Consider the following 21,520-nt stretch of genomic DNA (forward strand, 5'->3'; position numbering starts at 1 on the left):
CACCTTTCCAGAGACTGCTTTCACCATTATTGTGTGTGTAGTTCTTGGGGTCATTTAGAAACTCTGAACCTCATTTTTAATGTATGAACTATGTATAATATCCACTTATTTAACAAAGAATATAAAGTGCCAAGTAAAACATACATTAGGGATTCTGTTAAATCCCTGTCAAGCCTGTACCCATCTTTTGCACACACACCCCCCCAAAACAAAGCAAAATAAATAAAAAAGAGAATTTAGTTACTACATTATATCAGGAGTCATTGAATCACAGATTGCTTTTAAAAAGTTTATTTAGAATACCTACTTGTAGAAGTTAACATAATTTTACAGATCAGTAGAAAAATTCTTTTTTCTCTGCAAACATAACAGGTTAGGAATAATAGCTTAGAAATGTATACATTACAAAACCGCCTGTGACTATCTATACATTAACTATGCACCTTAAGAGACTTCAGCAGTGTGCTATACTTACACTGCAGGTAACAACACACTTATAGCCTATCATACAAAACTGACCAGTGGTAGTGCTTGACTTTATAAACAGCCATTAACTGATGTATTTAAAATTAAATGTGTATTTAACATGCCAAAAAGTGAAAGTAAATCCAACCGAAGGTCTGTGGCTCATCATTCAAATGTTTCATGGCATTTCTTTCAGATAAAGAATTGCAGTATTATGGTACTGAAAGAATTTTAATGACAAATGAAGAGGCTAATTTTTCTAAATACCTCATAGAGTATAGTCACATTCATTTTCGTCAAGGTTTTCCTGTGGCTCTCACTAAATATGCTAATCTTATTAATAAGACACTGGTCCTGTACAATTTTAAAAGTCCATCTTCATTTAAAAACTGTAACAAAATAGTATCATAATTGTAACAAAAAGTGGATATACTAAACCCACAAAATATGTAACAAAATGAAACCAAACTATGCAGTGGTGGCAGGTCATACATTGTAAGGAATCTCTTTATACACTTAGTCAAATAAGAAAGAGATTGAAATGTAAACTTAGTGAATTATGGGAGGTTTCCCCCGATAGGTCAAATTGGAAAATTTGATATAAACATGAATATTTTCTTTATTTATATTTAACATAATTCAAAATAACCTGCAGACTCATGTATGGCTCATTTTATGCCATCATCCTTGTACATCAGACAAAAAAAGCAAAACAAAACTATTTACTGCTGACTAGAAATGCTAAACACTGGAAAAAGATGAAATTTTATACATTTGCTTTTAAAATTTTGATGAAGATAGTCTTCAAAAAGTTAAAACTGCCTTCCACAAGTCTGTGAATATGGCACGAGTTGACACTCAAAACAGTGTGAATTCCATCAAAAAGGCACTGTTTACAATACTCAGAATAATCTGACAGGTTTACTTTAATGATGTCTGAGTAAGAATATATTTGAAATAGGTAACTAGACAAATCCTTATAAAAGTACGGCGTTACTGTTTACATATTCTTCAGCTATATAAAAGGAAATAAAGTGACAGAGAAATGACCCTTTTATGACAAGTAAGCCTACAAACACTTTGAACACATTATAGTTCTGTAACATAAAATAAGAAAAATATTTCCTTAAAGGCACAAAAGCATGAAAAAGTAAATGAGGATTGTCTCTTACAAGGCCAACTTTTCAATGGAATGCAGTTGTCAACCGAGCTGTGACAAAGATTACCACTGGACCTTTCTAAGTCAGACAAGAAAAGTAGCGGCAGGGATTGCACATTAACTGTCTACGGCTGCAGCACACTACAGCTCATATGCCTATTACTAGCTTTTCTAGCCAGCAGCATCTCACTGAATGGGGGACAGCTAGACATTTAACAACTGAAAAATGAAAATGCCAAGAATTTTTACTTCTCATCTAAATTTTCATGTGAGAAAATAATGTTTTAGATGAATGAAGAAAACTGGTCATAGAGTCACAAACCCCCGAGAAACCATGTGGAGTTTTCAGACAGTTTGGAACGGTGAGTCACACACATTCTGAATCCACTTATGAAGAGAGATCACCCTCAGGTCACAATGTTCAAAGTCAAGTCACACTGTCTGGCTAAACTCAAGGTCAATTATACACTAAGTTAAAGAACTTGCATACGAATCCAGCAATTCCTGAGTTTTGGGTTCAGTTCACAGAAAGAAACTCATACCACTAAAAGCGTCAGAGAAACATCTGACTGAACGTAAGCTTTTAGTGTATAAGAAGCAGTCACCCTGTGTTCATTAGTTTCTGACTCCTGGGTAAGGACCCATTAACATCAGCTCTGAAGTGAAATTAAAAAAACAAAACAATTACCTTTCCAGTCTCAGATAGCAATACAAATAAAGCCCTGTTCAAACCACATGAAAATACAAAGGAGTAAGACAGAGCCCTAAGGTCACCAACAATTGAACATTTCAGGGCTTAACAATGAAACAACTTTTAGCAATCAACCAATTAAGTTATATATATAATATAAATTAATACTAATTTAAAATCATATAAAGATCAAGTTGTACAATATTTACAAAATATCACACATCAATGAATAGGCAGTTGAGCATAATATTGGTAGTAGAATATGAATACAAAAAATATATTGACAAATATGAAATATGACCCAAAACTCCACAACGATGAAATACTGGATACAGGTATACCTTGTTTAAGCTGTTAAAAGTTTAAACTATTTTCATATGAAATACAGCGTTGTTTTGCTAACACCGTGTGAGAATGGCTTTTCATGGGAACCCAGGTACCTGTGGTCTTAGCACTGTGGCGGCCATCTCTGGCTTTGTATCCCTCACACAGAGATGACTGCACCTCAGCCTCTCCTTAACTGACGGCAGGTGGAGCCATGCCAACAGCTTGCTCTCAGTTTCTCACTGTATAAACCTTTCTGAAACCTGTAGTTTGGAGAAATCTAAATTTCATGACATGTTCTAAAACTTAATTACCTTTTAAAGAACTGTTTTTGACAATAATAAAAAGTCAAAATATTGAACTGAGGAAACAGGAAAAACCCTTAGGAACAAACTTGCCTGAGCAGGAACAAAAGGACTCGTACAGAACTAGCTTGCCACGGGACGATGATAAGAGATGATAAACTTCATAACTTGATATTCTCAAATGCTCAACTTATTGCACATGTAAGCAAACTGATTTTAATGTTTTTAAAATAAAGGCCACTGCAGTGTCTTTTCTTACTGCCTTTTTTTTTTTTTTGGCTTCAGAAGTAAAATATCAGAATTTTTTCTCTTCTATTTTCTCATTGAGCACTCTAGTGTCGAAATGAATGCCAAAATGTTTTTCATAAAGAAAATGCTAAATTATCAGGATTTCACATACCCTACAAACACTAACGTCTGGAAGACATCCTAGGCCAGCTGACTTAAAACGAGGAAAGGATGGCAAATAAACTTGACCACTTGTCAGCCAGTGTTGAAGGTGGGATTGTAACATACAGATCCATGTAGCTACACACCAATCTTTAATATTGATATATATGTGTGTGTGTGTGTGTGTGTGTATAAGTACGATACACCTATATCTGCAACATTAAGTTCTAAGGGTTAGAAAATCTTGTGTAAACACTTTAAAACATTCTACTTGTTTCTCATGATATATTAATTCTTACCACTCACACTTTCCTTGGTGTTTCTAAGACAACCAAGCTAGATACCTTGGAGATGGTTTTAACAGTATAATGTACTGAATTAGTCATAGTATGTCTATTATATATCTATCATTTCCCACTGTAATTCCTTAATTAAAGTTGTATGCCAGTCTCCTGAAGAAAACAGTTGACTATACATATTTATAAGATGATGGCATTTTGTCATGAGCAATGGTATCAGAGTGTGTCATAACACACGCAGAGCACAGACACTACTGTCAGGGAAGAGTTCTTCTGTACACATGTGGGCTTATCATACGCACATGTAGGCACAGTCTCACAAAAGTGTTCTGGCACTTAACACAAAGCCAATTTTAATGATCAAATACAACAGCTCTTGTTTTGGGTGAAGGATAAAAGACGTGAACAGGAAGCAGACACTTCTACATTGACCTCCTAGTTGTCCGTCTGGTTTACAAATGTTGTGGTGCTTTACTGAAGAGCAAACCAATCGGAACTGGTCCCGGGCTCATCTTTCCAGTTCACGGAGTCAACTGTTGAGAACTTCTATTTAAACATAAAGTTTATAATGACTTGAAGCAAAATCAGAAGGAAAATGACGAAGTAGTCTTTCTGTTGCAGAAAATAATCCGTAGCAGGTGCACTTGAAAGTAAGTGATTTCGAAGAGCCATAATATTTCTAAAAAATAAGCAATAATAAATTTCATAATTATTTCTCAGAAATGTTAGCACAAAATGTCATTATAATAGTTACTATATTGTCACAAAGTGTCTAACTGCAGTACCTCAAGTAACTAGTTCAATCAATGACTACTCTAACCAAGACCTGAGATGCCAGGATTCGGGCTAATGTGCCTTAAGTACATTGGATTTACTTTGACATATTAAACGGAATTATCACGGTTTAATGATACAAAAATATATTATCACCTCTGTTACAACAGTGGTTTTAAGAAAAGTATTTGTTCTTTAGTTGCCTAGGTTTCTTTTATTTTTAATTGAGAGAGAAGAGTGGAGTAAAAACTGTAAATTCTCCAAGGGGGGAAAAAAAGCAACAGATTTCCTCTCAAGTTGAAGAATATTCAACAGCCTTTCTTATGCTACAAAAATGTAAATTTAGTCATGAAATATAACATCTTCATGACATCTTAAATGCATTTGGCTAAAATCAACTTGTGAGTGAATCACCATTCCTTTTTTTTTTGGAACACCAACTTAAGGCTTAATTAAGGCAGGATAACAGCCGAGATGCACATGTCATTCCGTCTGCTCTGAAGGAGCTACAGTCCCGCGAGGCTAACAGCACACAACAGCAGCTCTGCAGCGTCCTTGGAATGCTCTGCCTAGACCAGGCTGGAGATCTGCCTGTCTCTGCCCCGCAGTGTTGTGACCAGAGGTGTGCAATCTGAGAAGCCGGCTGCAGTAAGGGCAATGGTCCAGATATGAGCATGCACACAGAGCATGGTCCATGTGAGAAGCTTCACAGGACAGCATGGGGCACGGCAGGTCCAGGGAACAGCAATGAGGCTGGAGATAAAATAGCAGCTCCAAGAACAGAGAAAGATTGCTTGTATTTAATTGCCCTGAACATACATCCAACACTAATCCATGCATAGAAAGCAAGAAGGCTTAATACTGAACATTTTAAAAGTTCATGTAGCTAGTTTCAGTAATGGGACAGGAACAGGAACATCTCTCCTCCAGGATCTTCTGTTAAGTGTTAATAACTGTTAGGTACTAGATCATGAAGTGACGTGTGTGTGTGTGTGAGAGAGAGAGAGAGAGAGAGAGAGAGAGAGAGAGAGAGAGAGAGCGCACGTGTGTGCGCGTGCATGTGGACAGTCCTGGTCTCAGGGTAGTGACCATTTGCCTACTGCTGTACAAGCACTTGAGGTATTGTAAGAAGCAACACATCACACTTACACATCAGCCGTGCACTAAGGGGACGCAAGAACAAGCATGTCCGTCAGCTTTCTCAAAACAACCCGGCCTCCACATCCAACATGGCTACGTTCCTAGCATGCTGTTAGCAATAAAACATTCTACCCTCAGAGGAAAAAAATCTCACAACTCCATCTCCCCTACTAGTTCAGTGTGGGAGGAATTTTGTAAGCTTCAGACTTCAGGCAACAGAGGCAAGGACTCTATTTTTAAACTTTACAATGTTATAAAAATGTAAAGTTCGCATGATTTCTCTTAACAGGGCCTTTACTCCTCTGGACTCAAACAACTGGTCACTGTCAGAACATATTACCTTTTAATTTCTTCCTGTGTTTGTTTTATAGACTCAATGGAACTCTGAATGTCTCCCAGGTCTAATCCCTTCTTTCTTCGTGCACTCGGCTTTACAGATTGAGCTAAAAGACATTTAGATTGAAGTTGTGGTCACAGTCTATAGATGAATTTAATAACTTGTATAATAAAAATTTTCTACACATTGGCTTGAATGGCCTACAAATTGTTAAAATAAACACTCTGTTTATAAAGTCTGAACATATCAAATCAAAGCTGGAACATGCACAGAGTACTTACAAATTACTTAGCTTATGGAATCAGTTTTATTTTTAATTCATTAAAACACAAAAATAATTCATTTAAAATCTGTATTAATTTTGAGAAACTAATACTCTCTTCTCCTCCCAGCTGCTGGCACAGATCTGAAGAACTCAGTTTTCAGGGACCTTAGACTTCTAGTGCTGCTGTTAGCTTCATTCCCTTCCTAAGTATGCTCAGATCTTTCTCAAAGTTTTTAAACCTTAGTTTAAACCTTAGTTTAAAAACTAAGGATCTGATTCCTGTCTCCTTACAGACTCCTACACTCGAGTTCATTTGAAAACCACTTACATATTCCTAACGGTAAAAATTTAAGATCACTCCCGTCCAAGAGTCCGCACTAAACATTTTTACCTTCACTTCCAGATGAGTCCTGGATATCGGGCTCTGGGGAGGAATAGCCCTTTGCCACCTTCTTCTGTTGTCGTGTTGGTTTATGCTTCATTTTTGGAACACTAACCTGAAAAAAATCATATTATATGAGTTTGCACTATCCTGTAGCTAAACTACCTGCACAACTGTCAAAAGCACTGACGGGAGTGATGCTTGGAAGTCAAAGCACATACAATCTAATGAAATTTAGCAAGAACGATGCACTGTACTTAGCAATCCACTGTCTTAGTTGATTCTCACTGGGTACAGAGACTACAAAGAAGAAATGTATGAAGTCATCTCCCTCCCATTCCTGACCTGTACGAATACTATTAGGTTGGTACCTTTAAGCATATACAAACTAACACAGATACATCCCCCAACTGCTGCATCTCTTTCTCATAGCATCGCCAGGGTTTTCAACAGCAGTGTTGAGAAAATCCATACCTTGTTCACAATGTTAGAACATTCCCATTGGGCGATGTTAGGTATACTTAGGCAGTTTATGGTAAACAAAATATACTACTATTTTGCAGTACACCTAAACTTACTAAAAACATCTATGTGTAGGCACAAAGATTACACATAAAGTAGGACTAAATTTTCTGTGGAATAATAAACTGTAGAATAATAATTAATAGGTTTGGAATTCTGGTCACCAGTCCACAACTTAAAACCTAAATGCAGAGGAGGAGGGAATCACAAGGTGAGGCACTGTGCATGCTGGGAAACAAAGTCAATGGTCACACATCTATAACTTCATATGTACCTTCACCAGTCTAACGGACATATCCCTGGTTACTCCTTGGAATAACCGTATAAGAGCTTATATACGAGCCTATACATGTGTATAATGGGCACTAAGAAGGCAGGCTGTGGATTCGGCCTAATCTACCCCACTAGAAACACTGGAGTCCTCAGAGCGACAAGCAGGGTCAGCAGCGAGGGACGTACGAGCACTTGCTGTGACTGTGTCTCATGTGTCTCCACCATGTCAATGGACACCTCAATCTCAGTAGGGGCAGAGAAGGTGAGTTTCTGTGTTTGAGGGCAGAAGAGTCTACATAGTGAGATCCAGACTAGCCAGGACTATATAGTGAGTCCCTGTCTGAAAAAAATAAATCCAAACAAAATTTTGTATTTTAAAATTGTGATAGCAGTATATATGATAGAGTTTTGCCATTTTAAAGCTACTATATACAGCCCACTAGCAGTAATTATTTCACAATGCTGTGTACCATCTTCAGATTCTCTAGCTGTTCACTCTCTCCTTCCTCAGGTCACTGGGACACTGTAATCTACTTTTTGCCTACTTGGAAACCGTAGAATATTTGCCCTTTAGAGTTTGTCCATGTTGTAGCGTGGAGCAGAATTTAATTATTTTATGCATAAATAATATTTATTAATAGGTAAACTCATTAACAAATACATGATATATTTATTAATGATGTCTATTGATAATAAACAATAAACTATGAACAGACTGTTTTGTTATGCATCGTTTGCTGGTGGATCCTGCACTGCTTCTCTCCTCTGGCCACTGTGACTGTCCTGCAATCAATACTGTTGCATTGCATTTCCAGTTCTGATTTTCAACTCTACTGGAGTAGAAGAGCTGGGCCACGTGGTAATTTTATAGTATATGTTCTTTTAGGACCTGCTAAACTGTGTCTTCCCACTGGCTGCAAAGTTTTCCATTCCCATCAGCAATGTACTGGGGCTCTGGTTTCCCCATACCTTCACCAACACTTTATTTTCTATTTTAATTTTTTAATTACATATTAAGTGGAATGAGACAAACTAATTGTGGTTCTGGGTTGCACTTCATATACTAATATTAACAATTTTAAGTGTTTTGGTCATTTGTGTATCTTCTTTGGAGAAATGTTTAATCAAGCCATTTGCCTGTTTTTTAAAACCAGGATGTCTTTTTTTTTTTTTTTTTTTTTTTTTTTTTTGATTTTTCGAGACAGGGTTTCTCCGTAGCTTTTGGTTCCTGTCCTGGAACTAGCTCTTGTAGACCAGGCTGGCCTCGAACTCACAGAGATCCGACTGCCTCTGCCTCCCAAGTGCTGGGATTAAAGGCGTGCGCCACCACCGCCCGGCCAGGATGTCTTTTGTTAAGTCAGGGACTCTTAAATATTTTGGATATTTAAACATTGTTAGACAAACAATTACCAAATGATTTCTCTCATTCTGTAACTTGTCCTTCTGCCTTCTTCTTGGCATCAGCTGTCTGATGATGCCTAAGTAAGGTTTGTTTGTTTGTGTATGGTGTTTTGCCTGAAACTCTGTATGGACCACACGTGTGCCTGCTGCTGGGAGAGGCCACCTGGGGCATGAGATCCCTGAAATGGGAGTTATGGACAACTGAGAGTTGCTGTGTAGGTGCTGGGAACAAACCAGGTCCCCTGTAGGAGCACCAAGAATTTCAACTGTCCAGCCAGCTCTCTATCACCCATAGTTTTGCTCTGGTTGTTGTTGCTATTAATGTCTTACTAAGAATCTATTTTCACACACAAATTCATGATGACTTAGATTGTTTTCTAAGAATTGTATAGTCTTACATCTCATTTTATGTATAGATCTATTCTAAGTTACTTTCTGAACAGTAGAAGTCAGGTGGATTTATTTGCCTCAGTACTATTTGTTCAAGAGACTACTATTTTTCTAAGGAGTGGGAGAAATCATTGACAAAAATAAGTTTGTTAAAACTTTGTTTGAAAACTTATTTTATGCATATGAGTGTTTGCCCGAGTGTCTCCACATACATGCAGTACCTGAGGAGGCCAGAAGAGGGTGCAGATGCCCTAGAACTAGAATTGTAGGTGGTTGGAGCTGCCATGTGGGTGCTGGGAATGGAACCCAGGTCTTCTGGGAGAATAACAAGTGTTCTTAACTACTGTGCCATCTGTCCAGCCCCTTACAACGCGATTTTTATGGGTTTACAACTAGACTCATTTTCTTCCACTGGCCTATCTACCACGCCTATCCTTCTATCCAAATGACTGCTTTGGTTACTGGGGCTTTGTGATAAACTTTGGAAATGTCTTCCAACTTTGCCCTAAAACAAACAAAAAGAGAGATTGTTTTATCCATGCAGGGACCCTCCCAATTCCACAGGAGTCTGAGGGTCAGCCTTTCCATTTCTACAGACTGCTCTGGGGTAGCACGGCATTGTAGTGATTTGAACTCTTCTAGTCCAGGCATAGGCAGTCTTTCTACTTCTTATGTCTTATCAAAATTCCTTAGCACAAGTCTTCCACATCTTAGTTCCACTTATTGCCAGGATTTTTCTCTTCTGGATGCTATTTTAAATTGAACAGCTTTCTTAATTTCCCTTTGCGATTCCTCACTATATAGAAACACAAATATTATCTGTGTGTCCATTTTATAACCTGCAATGTTGCCAGAGTTGCTCATTAAAGTTGTCCTAGGACTTTTAGGAATCTTTAATATTATCTAATAAAAAGATTACATGTTCCTTCTTGCTGCCTTTAAGGCTCCATTTTCCGGCTTTCAACAGTCTGAGCTCACTCTACTCAGACAGTTGGAATTCGATTTACAGATTCCTACTGTCATCAATGCTGGGCGTATGGGAGCCTTTAATTAAGCATGTTTCACCCATTTCTGTCTCTGATCTCCTTGTGGACTCCGTAAGTCACATGACCCAACAGAGGCTGCGCCTGTGGATCTTTAAGGTTCTATTTACCTTTTCATCCATTTGTCCCCTCTCCTTTTCACACAGGATAATTTGAATAGCTTTATCTCTCATGTAACCGATTTTGTCTTGTACCTACTTAAATCTGTTGTTAGATTCTCTAGCAAATTTTCCTATTACTCTACTTTTCAGCTCTCACATTTATGTTTAATTTCTTTGTAAAATTTCGTGTTATTGATACTCTCATGTGCCCTCTAGGTAGTAGGTATCCCGAGAGGTGGGGTGTGTGTGTGTGTGTGCCTGCCCGCATGCCTCTATACACATGTGGGGTCTGCTTTCTTCCTTCCAGCATCAGGGACTTACCCTGGAACATAGACCTCACAAGCCTCTAAGTGTGCCCAGGAAGAGGTGAGGAAGGACTCCTATAATGCTATAATGTCTTCCTGCTGCTGTGAAGTCCTTTCTTGGTCCTTCATTCCCTTAGTTGCTGCAAATGGTTCAATATTTGGAGACTTTTGGTAGATTCTATTTGTGTGTGTGCCTGTGTATTTGGGGTGTATCAAGAACTTGGAGTTATCTGTTATGTCTCTTTACTTACCTAAAATTTTAAATTTTAAATGTAATTATCATGGATACTAATGATTTAGCAAATTTATAAGCTTATTGGACCTAGCTACTTTTTTGTTACATACCATTGGAGTGCGATGTTTCACTTTGGTCTGGATAACACCATCTTTTTCAAATTGTATCATATCATTAAGTGGGTCCCATGGTCGGGTACTAAATAGAAAAAGGAAATTTAAATAGCCACAGAACTCAATTTATTTTCAATAGATTTTCACTAAGTAATTACAAAGACTGGTTTAATCGTAAATTTGTCTATATCTAATCTTCTTAGCCTATCTGGAAAACAAATTACTATCTAGAATGTAAAGTAAATAACAGAACAACAAGTTTAAAATATCACTCCGTGAAGCCAGATATAATGACGCATGCTTTTAATTTCAGTACTGGGCAGAGGCAAGAGAAACTCTAAGTTTGAATCCAGCCTGGTCTATATAGCAAGTTCCAGGACAGCCAGAGCAACATAGTAAGACCCTGTCCCAAATAAATAAATGAATAAATAAAAGTAAAATTTCACACTATGGGCTGAAGTGTGAAGGCTTAGTGGTTAAGAGCACCCACATGGTGGCTCACAACCATCCACTAAGCTAGGACCAGGAACTCTGACTTTCATGGGGTCCTGCATGCACATGGCACTCAGATGCACAGAAGCCGGCAAACATACACATAAATTCTTAAAATATCTGTAAAAGTTCACCCTAATTCATGTTGATAATAAATATACTAAAAATATAAAGCCAAAAATTATGCTTATATATTTTAAAATAAATGTTTAAAGTACTTACTCTGAAAACTTATAGTGCCATTCTCCTGTGAGTGGATCAAGTTCAAATAACTTACAAGCCCACTCTTCATTTTTTGTTTTCCGATCTCTAGCAGCTTGTCTTTGAGCTTCTTCCAAAACATACTTTTCTTGAGTAGCTTCTGTTTGGTCTTTGGCATTTATAGCTCTTGTTACTCGCTGCCAGAGTCTAAATAATAAATAAGTGTAAAAATAATATTTTTAAAAATCAACTAGAAAAATCAAATTATACAGATTTTTGTTGAGAGCAAGCATTGCTCATGGGGATTTCTGACTTTGACAACTCTTATATTCATATGCTTAGAATTGAGTCAAGAAACAAAACCAAATGCCTTGCATAGGCAACAACCACTAAATGAAGGTTAATTTCTTTTTGGCAAGAAAAATCAATTATATGTGTTCTAAAATGGTGTGGGAAGTCCTTCTGTATATGTGTTGCCTTTTTGGTTAATGAATAAAGAAGCTGTTTTGGCTTGTGATAGGGCAGAATAGAGCTAGGTGGGAAAACTAACTGAATGCTGTGAGAAACAGGGCGGCGTCAGTGAGACTCCATGTAGCCGATGAAGGAGACAGGTGCCCAAGAACTTTACTGGTAAACCATGAGCCTCGTGGTAAAATATAAAATAATAGAAATGGGTTCATTTGAGATCCAAGAGCCAGCTAAAAATATGCATAAGCTAATAAGCAGAGCAGTGTTTTAAATAATACAGTTTCTGTGTGTTTATTTCAGTTCTGGGTGGCTGGGAAACAAACAAGCAGTCTCCACCAAGAGAATGGCACACTAACGTGGTCTGAAACATTTGGGGCTCATGCCCGCTACCTACTTCAGTCCGGATGCTTTTGTGCCCTCTCAGGAGTTGGGAGGAAAGTAGCTGAGACCATGCCATGACTCATTGCTCCCCACCTGGGCAGGTGGCGGGATCAGGTCTGCTAGGAGTGCTCAGGCAGAAGAAAATGGTGGATTCCCACTGCCATACACAGAGATATTTCCAGGACACATGGCAGATTTAGCTTTTACTCATATAAAAAGGGTTTATGCGCTGCATGGTGCTACCCAGAGTTGAGGAGGTGAGGACGGCTCCCACCTGGCAGTCCCAGAGCAAGAGGTGAACTACCTCCGCCATATTAAAACCTGAGAGAGGCGGAGCCAGGATCCCAGGACTGCAGACCTTGAAATTTGTTACACAAGTTACTTTTCTATGTCTTCCACTTAGCTGATAAAAGTTTCCTTTTCTAAGTTTTATTATCTCATCCTTAAAATACATTGAGATGGACTCAGCAGAGGATGCCTATAGGCCCAGGACTGGGAAGCAGAGGCAAAAGAATCAATAATAACAGTTCAAGGTCACTCTCAGCTATACAGCAATAAAGGCCACTTTGCTCTGCACAAAACTCCACATTAAAAATATAAAAAAAAAATTGAATTATATACATTAGAAATGGCTTCATGTCCCTTTGGACAGGGAACATCATGTGGTTACACCTGAAGTAGGACTTTGAAAATTAATGCAAACATATCTTCCAATGCTGACATTCTGTACCTATGTAGAAAATAAAGTACACGTAGACTTGGTTCATGGAAGCAGGACCACAGAGTAAGTTATGACTCACAGGTATCAAGTGTGTAGTAAAGCAATATTTATGCAGAATTCTTAACACAAAGAGATATAAACAGAAACTTTATCCAAAAGGACTAAGAGTTCTAGAAAGGCTTTCATGACTGAATAACAGAAGTGATGGCATTAATGATGGCACTGCCCAACTGGTTTATGTCCTTTGGAAACCAGGGCACTGAGTGGCATTATTCTTGTTTCAGAGGACAGAACAAAGGCAGCGGTTTTACATCCCACAACACCGATCCACAGGCAGATACCAGGAGCCAGGTAGAAACTGAACTACGAACTGGTTCTATAATTTTATGCAAACAGATATTTAGAGCACTGGAGTAGGAGAGAGAAACCAGGGTATTTCAGTTCTGACTGCAGAGAAACAAGATGATCTGTGAACTATTTATGCCACACACACCAACACAGAATGCTCTCCGTCCCACAAGTGACAACTCAACAGCATACAGAGAATAGTGTGGCTACACTATTATGCAATTTGAAATAGTCCTTAATGTTCATGAAGTTAGCTAAAAAATTGTTTACTTACTTCTCTGATTCAAAATCATCCTGTTCTTCAAATTTCACAGTGTGCCTTATTAATCTCCACTGTTTAATGTCAGGTGTTGGATTCCAGAAAATCTCTGAGTTATCAGTCTTTTTGTCATTAATGAAAACTTCACTATCCTATATTTAAAGGAATTAAACATCAATTAGTTATCTTTATCTAGAAGAGGACTACAAAGTATTTTAAAACAAATGTAACTAGTACATTTCTCAAAGTCCCAAATTCTTTCTATTTGTATAAAAATAGTTTCAATAAGTAATTCCAATCAATTAGAAAAACAGGCTGATTACATAGAATGTTCATGAGATTTTTGTTCATTTAACAAATTTCAAACATTACAGCCAAAGCCTAAAGCTTCAAGTCTGAACTGCTGCAGAAGATCATAGTGTGATACTGTGGACAATGTAGGAAATCAAATTACTGAAAAATTTCTGAGACCCTTAGCGTTAAAAATTAAACACAATCTTAGACATTTTATATTTGTAGAACACCTATTTTTCCAGGTGTGGTGATGCACGCCTTTTAATACCAACACCCAAGAGGCAGAGGCAGGCGGATCTCTGTGAGTCTGAGGCCAGTGGGGCTGCAACATGAGACCCTGTCTCAAAAGTAAAAAAAAAAAAAAAATGACGATGGCTAATGAGTGCTCCAAATAATACTCAGATAGGAAGTCAATTATAACATTTTTCAGGGGACCAGGGAGATGACTCTATGGGTAAAGTCAACTGCCACCAAGCCTGACTACCTCTTCCTGAGACACAGAACACACACACACACACATAAATTTAAAAATAAACATTTTGCAGAACCTATGTAGCCATTGGCCGAGTCTCCATATATAGCTTCATTTTCACCTTGTTTTTTGCTTATTATATGCAGAATAGCATATACTTAGTGTTTATAGTGAAAATGCATCTAAGAAATATACCATAATCCATTTCAGTCACATAAGCTCCTTGTAAGGAATTATATAAATGAGAATATCGATTGGCAGAGAGGTAAACCAAAGCCAGTGCTTTTATATACTACTGCACCTTCCGGTCTACCTCCAAAGAAACACGACTCTAACTGGGACCAGTCAAGTGCTGTGCAGCCAGGGTCCCAGCGCTTAGTTTTCTCAGCTCACTGCAAACACTTCAGATTCCGATGCTCTCTGTGTTAGTTTCTATGTGTCAGCAGGAAGGCTCAGCTACTGAAGGTGCTTGCTACCAACTATGATGGCCTGATCTTGATTTTTGGAACCCTCATGGTAGAACAGGAACCCTGGCTCCAGAAAGCTGTCCTGTCTTCCACATATGTGTCATGGCACACTTGCACGCACATGCACAGACAAACATACACAGACATTAAATCAATAAAATACAACAAAAAATGGGCATCTATGTGTCAAGTTTAAGCAATCCAACTACTTATTAAATGATAATAATTAAATGATACAAGCTACATACTTAATAAAGTATATAGTAAGTGCCATATAATAGCTGCTTCTACTCATTTAAAGTCTTAAACATAAAACAGTAAATAAAATAAAATGTCGCTGGGAACAGAGTAATACCAAAATACCTGCCTTTAAGATGAAGTTTATTTAGTGATACTTTTGCAATATGATTGTCTATTTTCTCCATCAGATATAATTAATTTTGTAATTAGAACATATAAAAATACTTACCCAATGGCCTTCCAAAGTAGCTAGGACTTCCTTTCCCAATTTAAGTTTCCCTGATATTTGATTAACATAATCACTACTTCCTAGAAATGGCTTTAAAAAAAAAGAAAATATTGAACATTTTTGTTTATATTTACATATACTGTAGATAACTATACATCAAAAAAAGAGTTATATAGTTAGTATATTCTTGAAAGTAAAAACAGTGAAATACTGACTCAAATTTAAGTTAAGAGACTTTTAATAAAAACAAATATGAATTATGACTATGAAATATAGTTAAAAATAGACTGTGAAATCTAAATAATTCGGAACGATCACATGGGTATAAAGACCTGTAGTCCATGCAGAAGGAGGGCACCAGGACTGAGGCCATCAATGTGCAACACACCAAGAAAAAGAACTCAGAAAACTGAGGAAATTAAAAAATTTGAAAACAATTCTTCCAAAAAATAAAATCAGAAGCAGGACACTTTGGGTCACTGTTGTGGGACAATGCTCTTGTACACTGTAAAGACTTGTCACTTGCATTGGTTAAATAAAATGCTGATTCGCCAGTAGCCAGGCAGGAAGTATAGGTGGGGCAACCAGACTAGGAGAATTCTGGGAAGAGGAAAGGCAAGATGCAGTTGCAAGCAAGAAGGCAGAAGAAGCAAGATGAGAATGTCTTACTGAAAAAAGGTACCAAGCTACATGGCTAAACATAGTAAGAATTATGAGTTAATTAAAAAGAGCTAGTTAGTAATAAGCCTGAACAATAGACCAAACAGTTTATAATTAATATAAGCCTCTATGTGTTTCTTTGGGACTGAACGGCAGAGGGACCAGGCACTACAGAAACTTTCATCAACAGGTCACTATACTGTCTTACTAATGCCTTTCCTCAGAGACACAATTTTGATGTTTTAATACTTAATGATATGAATAACTGTTTAAGACCACTTTAATCATGATTTTCAAACTAGTATCTCCACATTTATAAAATTGGCAAAGCAAAGGGCACAGCATCAAATAATACATAAGAGTTTCTTTTCATTAGAAAAGAGATTCTGGTTACTAGAATATCAACATGGAAGCAATTAACACCTATTTTTAATAGTTCCTATTTTTTTATCTGAACACAATGTACTAAATTATAACTGACATTGTGAAAATGTTTCAGACGTTCCGTTTGTTGAAGCAGACCGAATTTTCCAAAGATGGCTTCAACAGTACCTACTCATTTCCTCTCCAGCCCCCATGCTCTTCTTCAGTGAGACCTTGCCAACCTCCTACTGCGAAGTGCGTCACTGCGTCCCTCTTCCCCTGAGCCTGGGTGGGTGTGTAACTCTTGGCAGAAGAGAGAAGATGCTGTAAATCTGGCTTCTAAGACTAGTGATGGAAGGAAGCAGAGTTCTCTGTGCTGCTAAGGAAGACCTCCAGCTGCCTTAAAGCTGCCAGGGAAAGGCCACATGAACAGGTGCTCAGAGTAACAGCTGTGGCCTTTCAGGAATCAGACTCACAAGGGGGCAAGTCTTGGATTCTGGTCTCAACTAAATCACTCATGTTTTCAAGATTTCCTGATACCCAACATCTTTTAAAGAGAAAAGCCATCTCCAATATTACCTATCCAAATTCTTAGCATGAAAATCTGATAAAGAGTAGCACTTGATTATTTTTAAGCATGTGAGCTAAAATAACTTTTTATACAGAAATAGTAACTAATAGGAAATTGTCTTACTGTAAGCAACCACAGTCTCAATTCATATCTACTTTTTGGGGTTTTATAAAGCAATGTTTTAATTCACAGAGATATTTCAATCATTTAAGTCTCATTTCCTCGATAGCAGCAGGTTATATCATCAGAATTAAAAACAAAAGGAATGGTGGCTTTCATGCTAATTTGTATCTTCCAAAGCTGTCTCAGGCTAAACCAAGATACTCACAGAGAATGCCCTTGGACGTATTTCTCTTTGATCTGGCATAAATCATATTTTCATATTTAGTTCTTATTCTACAACTCATTTGTGTTTTTTGTTCAGTATTTACAACACAGCTTCCCCTTAATTAGGTAATAGCATCATTTACTAACCTTTAGCTTAAATTCAAGTACTGCACTGTATCCAGTCTTTTGGCAGGTAATATTGACAGTCCCACCAAGCTCCAATGTCATTGTACCATAAAGAATTCCTAAAGAAAAAGACAATTGACAGAAGCTCAAAGACAGAGTCACTGACACAAAATAAGCAGGGCTCTGTAACTGATATACTAAGGAAAAACATCTGCCACACTCAACAAAAAATGTGTAGTATGGACATAAAATTTGTTTTAGAACATAAGAAAGCACATTCATGTCATGCTTAGTTGGCAATTCTACAGACTTTCTATTCAATGTACAGTGGTGAGCCAATGAGATGAGTCGGCATGAGAAAGCACTTCCTGCCGTACCTTGGGATCCGAGCTGGTAGAAGAAAAGATCCTACTCCTACAGTTACACTCTGAGCTCCACACATCCACAGTCAACCACACAGGCAGCCCTCAGGCCAACGCCCACCGTACTTTGTGGCATCTTGTGGACAGGCCTGTGCGTGAACTGCTGCTGAGGCAGGACCAGGCCAGCCAGGGCTGTGACATGCGTTTGCTGTGGAAACTGACTGGTGAAGGCCGAGGTGCTGTGGGACAGTATTCTGAGGTGAAGGCTATGACGAGCCTTTCAGAGAATCCATGCTAAGGCTTCACTCAGTGGAGCCACAGTGTTGGCTGATAGTTCAATGAAGATTAAATGTCTGAAAACATAAGCGTTATGTGCTTATCATGTTATGTGCTCATTAGTTGATGGGCACACTGTGAGAGACTCGGAATAACGTCACCTCATTACCTTCCCTAGAAACCATGGCTCAGGATGTGCTAATTCGGAGTTTCTTGTCGCTTTATAGAGTGTGAGTACTACACATACAAGAACCAAATCCAGGAAAGGTAAGCAAGCCACGGAACTCCTATTTTATAAAATAATTCATTAAACTTAGCAATATAGAAAACACACAGAAAACCTTGCTTTAAAAAAATTCCCTGTGCTTTAATCTCATTCTGTAGAGTGGACCCTGCACCTCCCCAGGACAGCACAGTAGAGCTAGGGAGCCGCCTCAGGACGAGAGAGTAGGAACTTAACCCCACAGCCTGTCACACAGTGGTGTGGTGAGGGAGAGACACCCCATGCCCCTCACCACCACCTGCAGGTGGGAAAAACTGGTCTGTGGGGCACAAGAGTGGGAGAGCTGACCCTGGAGCTGCAGGGTGGCCCTGCATCTAGCTGACAGAGGCTTAGGAGACCCTGTGCTGGGAATGTGCCTAGGAGAGCTGATCCTGGAGCTGCAGGGTGGCCCTGCACCTAGCTGACAGAGGCTCAGGTGACCCTGTGCTGGGAATGTGCCTAGGAGATCTGGCTCCACTCCTCCTCTGCCACACGCTGCCTGTGGCCAGTGGGAGAGCTGGCCCTGAGGTCATCAGAGTGGGAGAGCTGGCACTGTCCCCACCGGCAGCTGCACATGAGAGAGCAGGATCTGCACCTCGCCTGGACAACGCAATAGAGCTGACCTGTTGACGGGGTACAAGTGAGAGGCCTGGAGGGCATGAGAGCAGGACTAACCCCCACCCCCAGGCCATGTGGTGGCATGGGTGAGGAAAAATGCTTCCCTTCCCCTTGACACCTGAGACAGGTGAGAGAGCTGGCCCTGCCCCTCACCGTCAGCAGCACACAGGAGAGTAGGCATGACATTTGGCCTGGGTAGCACACTAGAGCTGACCCTGTTGGCACAGGCATAAAGGGAGCTGCCCCTGCCCCTCCCTCATATGCCATAGGATGGCAAGGTGTGACAGGTGGTAGAGCCGACCTCAGGGGAATGAGAACGGAAGAGCTGGTCCTGCCCCTCCCAAGGGCAGTAATCTAGAGAATGAGCCCTGCAGCTGGCCTGGGCTAAACAGTAGAGCTGGCCCTGGTGGTGTGGGTGTGGGGGAGCTGGACCCGAGTGTGTGGAAGCAGGAGGCCTGGCCCTGCTCCTTGCTGCCTACTCTATGGGTTAGCTAGCTGGAGCAGGGCTGGAAAGCTTGCCGGGGTGGTGATGATGAGGGAGAGCCCGCAGGCTGACCAACTCAGCCACCAACCCAGGCTCAGAGTCAGGGTTACAGGGTAGCCCACCCAACACCCACCTAATCTATGAACTGTTGGAGCATATGAGAGGGCCAAACCTGAAGGTCCAACACTATAGACTCTCCATGACGCAAGACAACAAAAGGATATCCAGGACGAGTCCAGTGCGGGCCCAGTATCAAGGCCTCAAAGCAGACCAATGACTCATTGCAAATAACACTTAAAGATGGACAGCCTGCGAGGCTCGCTGGAGTCACGTGCCAAGAGTTTTTCATTTGTTTTTGCTGTTGCTTTGTTTTTTATTCTTTGTTTATTTTTGGTTTTTACTTTTAAATTTTGTTTGGGGGAGGGAGGTTGCAAGGACAGAGAGGATGGAAGGAAGCAAGGGGACAGGGAGATGAGGGACTGTGATTCATAATGTGAAATCCACAAAGAACCAGTAAAAAATTGAAAACATTGATTCCTATTCATTTAAAATGGTATGCATTGTACTTCATTCCTATTTTAAGAACTATATACAAAACTCAGAGTATTATCTAGCTTTTTGCCAAATAAAAGCCAGGTGCTGCATCACACAACAGTGACCTCAACACTAGGGAGACTGAGGCAGGAGGATCCTGAGTTCAATGGCAGCCTGAGCTATACTGCAAGGTTATAACTCAAAGAAACCAAAATCCAAATTAAGGAAAAGAAACTGTCAAACCAGAGTGAAGAAAAACATTTAAAGGACTTGATGCATTGAAAAACAGCAGATGGAGCTGGAGAGATGGCTCTGCGGTTAACAGTAATGACAGCTCTCCCCGAGGACCCAGGTTCAATTCCCAGCACCCACAAGGCCGCTCACAATGCCTGTAGCTCCAGTTCCAGGGCTTCTGACGCCCGCACACAGGCCAGTCTCACACAGGCATACATGCACACAAAACACCAATGAATAGAAACAAACACAAATCATTAAAAAGAAGAGCAGATTAAACTTTGTACAGGGTGTTAACGCAAGAGCGCATAAAGTGGCTTCCAAGGGTTCTGAAAAAGGCAGATTAATTTAATTACAAAACTTACACAGGAGATAAACGCAAGGAAATCCCATTATCACAACTAAATTTCTTACAATGGATGTATCACAAAAATAGGTACAACTATTATGTGTGAATGAATTCACCACAGAAATAGTCCGCAAAAAGCGATACTCTCAAGTAACTGTGGACCAAGGTTTTCAAACAACTATGTCTATACCAAACAAAACAAATGCCATTCACATACATTTACTTACAACAAAAACAAAACAAAAAGCCAAGAAACACCTGATATAGGTATGGAAAACATTTACCTTTACAATGAGCATACGGCATTGTCATTACATAATCTTCACCTCTGTTCAAGAAAGTTAATCGTGCTTCTCCCTCTAATATCGCAGACAGTGAGTTTCCTAAAAAAAGATTGTTATATTTCACAAAGCTAATCCGACCAATTCAAAACAAAGCATATTATTTGGGACATCTACATTCCTTCAGGAGAAATATTTAAAATATCTCCATCTTAATGCATGTGTGAAAAGACATACTCATCTCCTCATAACTAAAACATTTCTTGATTCATATTCCTAATCTTAAGAGTATTTTCAAAAGTCTGCAAATATTTATGCACAACCATGACTTGCTCCTATCGCTACATCAACTTTTCTAGATTCCGACATGAGAGATACCGTGAGATATATGCCTAATAGGCTACTTCATAAGTTATACACCACCTCTTCAGATGCCTTTACTCAAAGAAAAATAAATGATTTTTTTAAACTTCAAAGTACCCTTGTGAACTCTGGATTATTTCATATTATAAAGAGCAAGCCCTGGTGCACACATGTTCTGTTAGCACATAAGAAAATAGCAATCAAAGTGCAGAAGCAATGCCTGA

At 39.1% G+C, this 21,520-nt stretch overlaps 1 protein-coding gene across 9 annotated transcripts in view; it reads right to left on the reverse strand.

Moving 5' to 3' along the window:
- Positions 1-279: 279 nt before the first annotated feature.
- The window catches only part of Osbpl8 (oxysterol binding protein like 8), a 138,694-nt gene continuing 117,453 nt past the window's right edge, over positions 280-21,520 (reverse strand). For all 9 annotated transcript variants that reach the window (XM_041665843.1, XM_041665817.1, XM_041665826.1 and 6 more), the window contains 9 exons: positions 20,937-21,035; positions 17,555-17,652; positions 15,487-15,576; positions 13,800-13,936; positions 11,629-11,814; positions 10,912-10,999; positions 6,541-6,646; positions 5,888-5,990; positions 280-4,312 (listed from right to left, as the gene is read on the reverse strand). In XM_041665843.1, coding sequence (XP_041521777.1) covers positions 4,180-4,312; positions 5,888-5,990; positions 6,541-6,646; positions 10,912-10,999; positions 11,629-11,814; positions 13,800-13,936; positions 15,487-15,576; positions 17,555-17,652; positions 20,937-21,035 — 1,040 coding nt within the window. In that variant the 3' untranslated portion in view covers positions 280-4,179. The remainder of the gene's footprint in view (positions 4,313-5,887; positions 5,991-6,540; positions 6,647-10,911; positions 11,000-11,628; positions 11,815-13,799; positions 13,937-15,486; positions 15,577-17,554; positions 17,653-20,936; positions 21,036-21,520) is intronic.

This window comes from Microtus oregoni, unplaced genomic scaffold, assembly GCF_018167655.1.
Source record: "Microtus oregoni isolate MIOR12 unplaced genomic scaffold, Mior012 000001F_ref0000356, whole genome shotgun sequence".
In the NCBI taxonomy this organism is placed as follows: Eukaryota; Metazoa; Chordata; class Mammalia; order Rodentia; family Cricetidae; genus Microtus; species Microtus oregoni.